The sequence below is a fragment of the Thermobia domestica genome, chromosome 10, assembly GCF_964235325.1.
Source record: "Thermobia domestica chromosome 10, izTheDome1.hap1.1, whole genome shotgun sequence".
Lineage (NCBI taxonomy): Eukaryota > Metazoa > Arthropoda > Insecta > Zygentoma > Lepismatidae > Thermobia > Thermobia domestica.
Window position 1 is genome coordinate 154,185,293 of NC_137463.1, and position 12,111 is coordinate 154,197,403.

The following is a 12,111-nucleotide window of genomic DNA, read 5'->3' on the forward strand; positions in this document are numbered from 1 at the left end:
TCTGACTTAAAGATGGTCCAAAGTAGGCAAAAATTAAGACTTGACAGTAATAAATATGGAATGCGCCTGCGTGAAGTATTAGAGAATGCCAGTCTCACGGTTCCTCGTGTTAGGAATAATGCGTGCTACGATTTATTATTTCATGCTCATACATGTTAAAGAAAGAAGTGAAGTATTCCGTGGAACAAAATATATCACAACAAGCGAATACGAGAAGCCATGGAATTGCAGTTTCCTAACACTTCCGATTTCTTGTTGACGCATTCCCTATTCACTGCTGCCAAGGCTTAACTTTTGCCTACTTTAGACCTGTTTCTTTATGTCACAGTATATCTGAGCGTTCTTTTGGGAGCAAGTCTGAGAATATGAATTATAGGAATCCCTTGCACACATATTCCTCATTGCTGAACTATGCATTTTAGGGTGACATATGTGCGTCTTCCTTTACGCTGATATGGACAGCGCGCTTACGGTTTTGAATGTTCGAAAGCACGCGTGTTGCAGTGTGGTTTTTGCACGGTTTTAAACGGTCCCAGCTCTGCAACTAAGCACTTTTCCCCCTATAAATTTATATGAACTTTTTTGTTTCTTATTTTGGTGTCACCAATCACTTCCGAAAAGTTGTTGAGTGTCGTTTTGAAACACACTGTATAGTAATTCTCTATTTTTACATTCTGACTGCTTTCTTTCTTATTGTAAAACTATACTGTCTTAAAATTTTGTACCATGTTTAGTCTCTCATAAGACTTCATATACCCTTAATCTCGACATGTAAAATAAGCCGAAATAAATAAATTTAGTGAGTTAATTAGTAAGTTTTTTAATGATCGCTCTTTGAACTCAAGCTCACGATCTAATACCTTGTATTTTGATAAGGAGCGAAAGATTTCATGTAATAAGCATAGCATACACAGATGGTAATCAAAATAATAAAATACTTGGAGTTCCAAACAAGTTAGATGTTTGGGTTGGCAACGATTAGGAGGTGACCCCAGCGCCAAGCTGCTGTTGTTGAAACGGCAGTGTACACTGAACTGAGCAGACGGTGATAGTGTAAAATGAACCTCTCTGATTTGCAAAGAAGGCAAATAATTGAAACTTGATTATAGGGTGGGAGCGCGAAGAAAGTGACATGTGAGTTGGATGTGTCGTGAGAGACAATATTCAAGGTGGTGACAGCCTACAAAAATAACAAAACCAAATGGTGAAGAGGAACAATGGCGGGAAGAAAACTATTTGTGACAGGCCCCGCCAACCACTAAGCTAGATCAGAACCGTTCTACGATTGCGATGCAAGTTATGGAGGGGGCCAAGCATCACTTCCCACAGCCTGTATCAACAATCACAGTCTCCCGCAAGTTATATGACATGGTCATATGAAGTCGGGTTGCATGCGCGAAACCATTGGTAAGTGTTCATTACGCTTAAGCAATATGTCATTGCACCCGTGGACATGCAATATGCATCTCTGATGACGGAAACGTGTGATATGGTTGGATGCGTTATTGTTCACATTTCAAACCACGGGTCGTGTTTGTGTGGCAAACGCCACCGAAAATCCGTTCTGCCTAACTGTGAAACTTGGTGGCCCCTCTGAAATGCTCTGGCCCATAATCTTAGATAATGTTCTCGTTTTCAGTGGGTCCTATGTTCACGCTTACCAGTTGCGTATGTCGCCATTTTAGAGGACTATGTGCATCATATTATCTAGATGTTGTTTTCGAGCAATCACGCCATATTCCAGGATCATAAGGCACCCATTCACACAGTTTGGAGCCTCACGCCGTGGATGAAGAACATCCGGATGAAATTGAACTCCTTTGGTCCGTCCAATCTCCAGCCCGTAAGATAACTGAACATTTAAGGCCCGTTTTGCAGACAAGAATTAGGCGTAATTTTCCGCCTCTATATCCTTTCTCACGGAACTGAGCGATGCACTGCACGCGAAATGTGTAATATTCTACCTGCTACCATTCACGACCTCTATGACCCCATTCCATGTCGCATCGAGGCTGTTTTGAGAGCGAAAAGTGGTCCAACGCTATATTAATCTGATAAATTGCATTTTTTTAAAAAAATATTGATAGACATCTGTATGTGACTCCAATAACTGAAGAAAAGTTATTATATTATATCAAAATACTTTGTAATTCTCGTTCTCCAAATATGGTGATAAAATTATATTCATCGTTACTTTTTATTTATTTATTTTTTAAGTGTACATTAATAGAGAAATATCCCTGTTGTCTTGTAAACAGAGCCGTAGCTAGGGGGGGGGGGAAGACAGCAGGCGCCGAACCAGCAAGGAAAAAGAGAAAGTGGTGTTGGGCATGAGTAAAAGATGAGTCGCCCCCAGAAAGTATTGGCGCCCTATTGGATCAATATTGCTGTCGGTTATCAATGAAATACGTCGATTTTTTAAAAATTTTCTTGCTTGCTTAGCTCGCAATCCAAGAGTTTAAATAAGTCACAACAAGATTTTACTTATTGCTTAAAGAGTTATTATAGATGATTTTTTAATGACATGTGGTGCCGAGTAATGACTGATAGTGTATGCAGGAGCATTTGCAAAATCCGAAACGAGCAAAGTCGTGTTCGGCGTTTTGACAGTGATGAGTTTGCTCAGTTCGAAACGTTTTTCTACCCAATCGGATTAATCACGAAGCACAGTGGGGCCAAAGCACTGACTTCTTGGCAAAAATAAGAATTCGCAATATGAAGCAGAAAATTGAAAGAAAACCAATTAGTTCGGTATGTGCAGTGGCAGCAATAATGTTACGAGGGCAAGTCAAGAAAGACTTGGACTGATTTTTTTCCCGGCAGTTCTGTTAACGCTGGAGCTTCATAGTTTGGCATACAAGTAGGGTGGGTCTTGCTGTGCATATATATAAAATGTTGTTAAGGAATCATTGCATGTTTGGTAACCACGACTTTTTATTGCAGGTGATGTTCTGCGCCGCCTCTAGAAGTCGCCTGTAGAAGAAAAGGAGTCATTACGAGATGAACAATTTGCAGCTATACGGTTCTGCTATCGCCTGGAAAAAAATGCAACAGAAACTCTAGGAATGTTGAGAGCAGCCTACAAAGATGACGCTCTGCCACGAAGTACCGTGTTCTGGTGGTTCAAAGAGTTTAAAGAGGGCCGAATGACAATCACGAAAGCTGGTGGACCAGGTGTATCAGCGTCAGCTGTTACTGAGGTGAACATTAACACGGCAGCAGTCATTGTTAGAGAAGATCGTCGCATCAGTATCGACGATCTGGCAGCCGCACTACGCATATCTCATGGCAGTGCCTTCAAAATTTTGCATGACCACCTCCACATGAGCCGAGTGTGTGCGCGATGGATTCCGCGACTCCTGACACCAGAGCAGAAGGCCGTTCGAGTGGAGACTTGCAGGGAGCTGTTGCAAAGGTTTGAGGATGGTGGAGACGCCTACCGCACCGTGCGACTTTTTTCTATTCCCTGCCCTAAAATCCAGACTGCGTGCACGCCGCTTCTCCGATAATTCCGAGGTTCTGAAGGCATCGGAGGCGGTTTTGAAGGACCTCTCAAAGAATGGCCTGCGACACGTGTTTGAGGACTGGAAGACTCGAATGAAAAAGTGCATTCAAATGGGCGGGGACTACTTTGAAAAGGATCATGTGCCTGTTGCTGAGTAATAATAAATTGCCTAGAAAAAAAATCAGTCCAAGTCTTTCTTGACTAGCCCTCGTATTTCGACATTATTTCATCAAAGTTATAGAGTTTTACATCATAAAAGGAAATATTCTGTATATTCGCGCTTAAATTATATAACATTATATGATTGGCATAAACAAACGCGTGTGCAATATGCTTTGATTTGTCAATTTACGATTTGCTTACATTCTTACGCATGAAAGGAAAAAGTTTACTTATTTATTTTACAACTGAAGAGTAATAAAATTGAAGAAAAGTTCTTGCTCCTCAAAGTTGTGGAGGATTCGTTATGACAATGAAGATGCAAGGACGCTTCAATACATAAAAATTATCTCATTACAAGTTCTCGATATGAATATATTATCAGATATATTAAACATAGTGTGATTTACACGCATCGGTAACCTGTTCGGGTTGTTTCATATATTGCATCGTGCATTACGTGAGCTCATTTCAGGGCTTGATTGGAACACACTAAGCTGGAGCGAGCGGAGGTCATTACAGTTGATTCCAATGTCACTTCTGTGCACGCGTCACAAAAAAAATAAAATAAAATAAATAAGTAGATAAATAAATAAATAAATAAATAAAATAAAAAAGTACTGAATTGATCAACACCATTTTTAATATTGTTTTACCTTATGGTCAATATATTGTTTAGCAAACATTGGAGTTTCAAAATGCCGCCACCATTAATCAAATATGTTTGCCTAGAGTTTAGTTCTGTTGGTGAATGCCTGAGAAATATGACTAGATGTTGGAATCAAGATGGGTCCTGGGGACGAAGCCCTCAACGAGGCCTGGGGGCAAAATTCCCAGAATCGACCTATATTCAACTTTGTCACTGCGTACATGGGGATCACAAGTCTAATAACCTAACACTTGTTCTCACATTCATCCCAGCTCAATTTAAAAGCAGCATTGCATCCAGAATGCGGTTTTCCTCAAAGATTTTCATACGCTATTTTTCCCAAAAGTGCAAATATGTGCAAGTTTTCTCTTTGAATACAGTAAGAACAATGTTTCCGATACGACATATTAAAAAATCACAGACATATTATGCCATATTTTCTACTAAAATGCCATTCTATCGTTTGACCATAGTTTACATGCTTTCAGTATTACAGCATTTTCCAAATATGATATTAAGTAGGGGATTATCATAGGAATATGATAATGATATTAGCATCATTCCAAATATGATTATTGACTACACATCACATCAACATTCTAAATATACAAAACGATACATACATGTCGGTCGTGTCACCATGTTTACCAGCCACTGAATATCTACACGCAATGTAGGAATAGTCGCATTCAAAGTCATTTCCTATCTTCTGTCACTAAGCAGCGCCTCTCCGACTTCGGTGGATAACCAAATTTACACATCCCATGAGTTCATTGTAAACTGCTACCACTTCTTTTCCTGCACACTATCTTATGTGTATACTATTAAGGTTTCATTATAACAAATTATATCGAGTCAATCTTTTACTTCATTCTTCGAGTTTTTGCTAAGAATTGCCTGGTTTGGTCCCACTGTGCGACGGTGAGAATGAAGGTATGAAAGTGAGAAGAGTGAAGAGATATATTCAAACTGCTGTTTGCGCGGAAATATTAAAAATAATGGTAAACGAGGGGAACAATAACATTTTCGAACTTCAAGCAGTTGTAGAATAGGGGCTTATCCCAATGAAGTTCGACTTTTTCAGACACTAATCACTACCAATGATTTACTTTTAAATTCCATTGACATATTAAATGCTTCCAATTTGGAGGAATTTATTGGGGTCATTTTTTTCATCAACTTTTTGTATCGCCAGCATATTATTTTGTGCATACGTGTTTAGTTGTGTGATGTTTTTATCTATCTACATACATACAAAATATAAGTACACACACTATATATGTAAGTGTTAGTGTAAGTACCTTAAATTCGGAACTTTCATTTACTAAGAAATTAAGTAATTACTATAATTTCAGACATATTTAGTAGCCAAAGTATATTTTGGATTTTAAGTACAAACATTGAACATATTCTTCACCTCCATCGATCAATATTTAGAAATTCACAAAGAAGGCTCCTGAATTTCCATTGTATTTCACAAAATATTTCTTACCGTAAAAAGATCGAAATTAAAATGCTATTGATGTGGTCACATACAGAATAAATTTTAAATTTTACAATTATTACTGGAAATTGATACTGTCACCCATTTCGAACAATTTAAAAGCACATAGTTCTTAATGTATTGAAATTTCATTTCTTATCGATAGTACGAAACGGTTGTAAATAGTAGTAACTTTTCATAACTGTTCTCCTAGTGAATCTGTATACAACCAAAGGTAGTTTTGTCAAGTTTAACAAAAAGTCCAAAATAAGACTCTTGAAAACAGCTCTTATTTGAAAAAGGATACATAATGATCGTTTTTGGTTCTTGCAATGGTCTTCCAAGAAGATTAATAAAAATTCAGTGTAGCATAACAACAAAAGCTGCTTTTCTTATATATATAATTATATATATATATATATATATATGTAATTATTGGTAAGGTGAGTGTAGGGGGCGCCGAATTCTACTTCGCCCCGGGCGCCGAAATCTCTAGCTACGGCTCTGCTTGTAAATGTTTCATCTGATAAGATACATTTCCGTTTAATAGTTTAAGTTGAAACGCTGTACGACTTTGCTTTCGAATAGATTTGTTTAATTGCTTTAAAATAAATTGTGTGTGTTCTAAATTCAATAAAATTTACACAAAAGCAAAACTCACGTGTGAAAGCATCTATGTGATGATTGAATTGTAACAATATTTATAAAAGATGTTTTCTTTCTCCAACCTAGTAACAAAAACCGAGGTAAGATGTGGGAATACATAATGTTCAAAAAGTTACTTTTAAAATGCTGTTGTTATTTATCACACGAGCATTTTTGCAGGGAAGTTTTTTTTATTTGTGGATATGTTTCCTCTGCGTTCAGTTTTAAACATTTAAACATAGTAATATGCATATAGAATTTTTGCGTCTGAATACTGTGTACGTTGTGCTTATCGAATCACAGAATAAACTATTTCATTCGTTAATTGATTCACGCACACTGTGTGGGCTTCAAAATTTACTAATCTAGCCTATACTATACGCCTTAATTATGCTGGAACTGAGGCTATGTCAAACGTGGACAGTAACGCAAGAATTTGTTTAGGAGATGGATGGGCGTAATCAATATTTTGCTGTAAGATAATGATATTAAATGTATAAATTGTTATTTGACACAATGATGGAATCCATAGTGACTTGGTAAGTCTTGGGAGAGGGGAGGAGAGTCACTTCCTTGGACTCACATTTTCCCAACATTGCTGGACGCGGAATTCGAACCACCAATAAATTAAACCTGGATCTCACACGTCAAAGACGAGAGCGTTGTTCATTTAATATAATCTAATAAAAGCATATACAATTCGCAATGCGAGCTTAATCTGATCTGGTAACACAACAGCACCAGATTTGTTCATTTAACAACAAATCTAATGCTGTTGCGTTACCAGACGAGATTACGCTCGCATTACGTATCGTATGTGCTTTTATTAGATGATATTTGGATATTGCTAAATATAAAATTTGCCTCATCATAATCATAAATGACGCTGAATGACACTCTTCCAAACTTGAACTAAAACTAAAATACTTACTTCTTCCAGGATTCACTGGTAGTGAAAGCTTCCTAAATCGATGATAATATTCATTTAATCTTTCAAAATTGTCAAAGTTGCTTTTATCTTGAGGTCCAGTAGTACCGAGTTTTTCTGCTAAAGTTGCCATTTCATTGATTCCAACGTTAAAAAACACAGGAGTTACAGAAAAACTAATTTGTTTCACTTTATCTATGGGTAATAATGAATATACTGATTCAGGTACAGGTAACTTCACCGTGAGAGCACTTCGTGAACCAACAATCTGAGGCACTGGTAATTCTCTTTGGCCTGATATGCTTTGAAAACTCAATCCTTTGGGATGATAGTAGTGCCGACTAGATGAATAACAATTGTTTTCTTCTATATGCACTAAAACGAACTCCACTGTACGAAGATCTTCGACAGCCACAACCATGTCGCCCCACATATCTATTTCATCTCCGTGAAAGCTCAGAAGTCCTTCGAAGGACACAAGAGGACCCAGTTGACACAAAATTAAAATAAACGTAGGGTCAGGCTTTTGGCACCATAGTTTCGCCAACAATCCAGTCACTAGTGACGTCAGCTGAAATAAAAAATATTTACTGTCTAATTATAAAACACAGATTCTTATATTGCAATTATTAAAGCTAACTGTATATTTTTGAAAGAAGCATTTAGGTGCTCGTTATGCTGCACTGAACGAATAGTTTATATAATACCTAAACAGTTCACGTAACCTAATATGATTAACAAAATGTGCTGAAGCAAGTATAAAAAAGGTAATATGACGGCCATAGCGGCAATTTCTAGTAAATTTCACATTGAGTTAAAAAAATAATTTACCTACTATTGTTGTTTCCCCCTTAGAACGTCATGACTTCTTTTTGGTTCAAAGATTATATCATGTAATATCAACAAGTACAGAGTATCAACGCAAATTAAAAACATGACAAGCCTACACTACACATTTTTTTCTGACTCATTTCCGCTAATCGTAGGACAATATCACATTTGAAGGTAGATGCATGTGTAAATGGAAAGTTCTTTCGCTTAAAACGCTTCTAGTTCACTTCTTTTTATGTGATAACTATTGGAAAATTTTATGGCTATTACTGGGTAATTTCGTAGCAATAGTGGTGCTCTATTACCATTACGGAGTACTCAGAGTATAAACACGAGAAAGAGCTCCGCTGCTGCACATACATAAATCCACTGTTATTAATGGCAACAACGTACAGAGATGATACGAATTAGACTCGAACGACTGCAACCTTTGGCTGTAAATACCTACGACCTCTTGGGTTGAAAAGTGATAGTTTGTGTTATAGCCCTGAACTCGTAACATGTTTTACAGATTTTAGGTATAGGAAAGTATGACGATAAAGCCAGTGGTAGTAAGCAGTTACCAGTTTGCTTTTCTTGAATTAATTTTCTAACTAGGAATTATTCCATATCGGGACCAAGTACCTAGAGAAAACCTATACATCGTCTGAAAGCTCTTGCCCCGAAGTACGAAACCATTTTCAAATCACGGGCAAACCCACAACCTGACCCTATAAGGGGCAAATTTGTTGGTGTTTCTGACCCTATGTATGGCATATTCGGCAGAAATAAAAATGAATGTTACGATGCATCACGCGTAAGTCCCTAAACCCATCATGTTCTTTTTCGGTTCACTCCCAGAACGTGATTCGGGCAAGAGTTTGATAATATCACTTTGCCCCCAGACGTACCCATTTGGTCAGTATTGCCAACTAATTGTAAATACAATGTGGCAGATGGTTTCTGTACCACCGGATGTATATCTATGAAACGTGGCATAAATAACATTTGTCACTAGAGAAAATATACTGTGGACGTATTCCTCTCGTAAGAACCCCAGTTTGTCAGTGTTAGGGATGACCACATTTTTTCGAAAAATACAAATGAATGTTACGATGCATCACGCGTAAGTCCCTAAACCCATCATGTTCTTTTTCGGTTCACTCCCAGAACGTGATTCGGGCAAGAGTTTGATAATATTACTTTGCCCCCAGACGTACTCATTTGGTCAGTGTTGCCAACTAATTGTAAATACAATGTGGCAGATGGTTTCTGTACCACCGGATGTATATCTATGAAACGTGGCATAAATAACATTTGTCACTAGAGAAAATATACTGTGGACGTATTCCTCTCGCAAGAACCCCAGTTTGTCAGTGTTAGGGATGACCACATTTTTTCGAAAAATACATTTTCGAAAAATGAATTTTTCGAAAACGAAAAATGAAACACGAAAAATTTTTCGAAAAACGGAAAACGAAATTTTTTTCGAAAAACGAATAAAAATTTTTTTCGAAAAACGAAAACTTTTTCGGAAAACGAAAAACGAAAAATTTTTCGGAAAACGAAAAACGGATAATTTTAGTAAAACAAACTGAATTCATTTCATTTGTTAGTACTTCCAAACTATACTATACTATGCATACGTATAGAAAGTCTTATAGAACGGCTATGTTCATCTGTCTGTCTATCCATCTGTTCGTCTGTCGGCTAGCATCAGAACAAGAACGGTAAGAAATAGCGAGAAGCATATGTTTGCAACACGAATAGATTCATCTAATGCATTTGACTTTTATTTAATCCAGAATTGGTAGAGATCTATCGTTTTCTGTTACATTGTTGATCACCACAGAACATAAACGATAATATATAGAAAGACGCAGTTTTTCAGTGTCCCAAGAACCAATTCAGTGTTCCAAGAATATATTCAATGTTCGCCCTTATTACACTTGCAGCTTAAGCTATGCATAAGTGTCGGAAGTCTTTAGAATGGCTTTGTCCGTCTGTCTGTCGACAGGTGTCAGAGCAAAAACAGTAACAGATATTGAAAAGTCGTTTCTTGCGATCGATTTAGAGCCCCTATAATGGGTTCGATCTCCTCCATTAACTCTCCATTCAAACCGTAAATGGTTCAAATAACCTTTTTTTGGTTTCAATTTTTATCATTATAGAACGAAAAGAGTAATAGATAACGAGAAGTGATTTATTGCAAACAATTTAGTGTGTTAAGACAACATATAACTATCTACAACATTCAATCAAAACAGAAATTTTTTATATTTACTATTATTTCCGGTTTCAATACTGAAATTACGAGATATCGAGATGTACATTTTCGCAATCGATTTAGCTACCAAGAAATAGGTCTATCATTTCCATTAATCCTCTATTCAGATCGGAAGTTGTTTAAAATAACATTTTCGGTTTCAACATCGATCGATATAGAACAAAAATAGTAATAGATAGCCACAAGTTTTTTTTAAATTTTTTTTTTATCGACTCGATAAGCGTCTCAAGAGGATATAAGCTGTATATCATCTCAACCCACAGTACTATCGAAACCGAAAGTGGCTGAATTTACTAGTATATTGGTTTCAATACTGATTTTTATAAGTTTCAATAATGAGCAAAAATTTGGAGAAATCGTGATACGGTTTTTCGCGATCGATTAAGCGTTCTAAGAATAGGCTCTACGTTCTCCCTTGATCTCTATTCACACCAGGAGTGGTTCAAATTAACGATTAAAAGCTTCAACATTTATTACCACAGAGCAAAATTGGTAATAGATAGCGACAAGTGGTTCACTTACAATCGATTCAACGTCTCAAGAGGAAATACCATTACAATCCGCGACACTCCACAAGGGCAAAAATGGTTGAAGTTTATTATGATTTTATAGGCAATATTAATTTTCATAGAACAAAATCGGTGAGATATCGAGATGCATTTTTTAAAAAATCAATCCAGCATCCCAAGAATAGATTCCACCTTCTTCATTAACCGGTTTAACACTTGTCGCGATAAAACAAAAATTGTAATAGGTAGCGACAAGCAATTTTCTGGAATCAATTTAGGGTTTTAAGAGAACATATCGTCATAACCTGCTTCACTCTTTTGTAACCGGAAATGCTTGAAATTTACTACTACCTTCGGTTCCAATACTTATATTCATAGAGCAAAAACTATAAAAGATATCGAGAAGAGATATTTCTGAAATCGATTCAGCGTCCTAAGAATAGATTCCATCTCCTCCCTTAACCCTCTATTCAAGCCGGAAGTGGTTCAAATTAGCCATTCCTGCTTTTAGTCTTTATCGCCATAGAACAAAAAAGATAAGTGATAGCTATAAACGGTTTTTTGATACGGATTCAGCGTCCGAGGAACAGATTCTATCTTTGATCTTATTAATTCCAACCAGGAGTTTTAGTTGTGCTACTTGTTGTACTGAAGTTTAAGTATTCAATTCGCATAGATTGGAAGTCTACCGTAGTTTTACACTGTGAAACGAAACTCACTTGTTTCTCTACAAAAACAGGAAGTAGGAAAAATATATCACAACCAGGGGCGCTCTTCCCCCAGAAGAGGACACTTTCTTATTTTATATATAAATAAAACTCATCACAGAGTTTGGAGCTCTTAAAAACAGCTCTAAGTAGCAGTATTACAACCCACCGCCACCAACCCCAGAAGTCCGTCCTGGATCAGCCCCTGATCACAACTCCCGGTTTCAGTATTGATCACCATAGAGCAAGCACGGTAATAGTTAGCGAGAAGCATGAATTCAGTACCTTGGCAATAGACTTCTCCAAGTTTTATCCTGTGGTAGAAATTTACTGGCATTCTAATTTCAATAGTGATCACCATAGAGCAAAAATAATAAGAGATAACGAAATATAATATGAATCCAGGATTCGAAGATTGTCATCTCGATC

General features: G+C 36.9%; 1 protein-coding gene across 3 annotated transcripts in view; it reads right to left on the bottom strand.

The window, feature by feature from the left end:
* Window positions 1–12,111, bottom strand: part of LOC145662782 (inositol polyphosphate-4-phosphatase type I A) — a 422,451-nt gene that overhangs the window by 40,941 nt on the left and 369,399 nt on the right. For all 3 annotated transcript variants that reach the window (XM_081728656.1, XM_081728655.1, XM_081728657.1), the window contains one exon: window positions 7,373–7,940. In XM_081728656.1, the coding sequence (XP_081584782.1) occupies window positions 7,373–7,940 (568 nt within the window). The remainder of the gene's footprint in view (window positions 1–7,372; window positions 7,941–12,111) is intronic.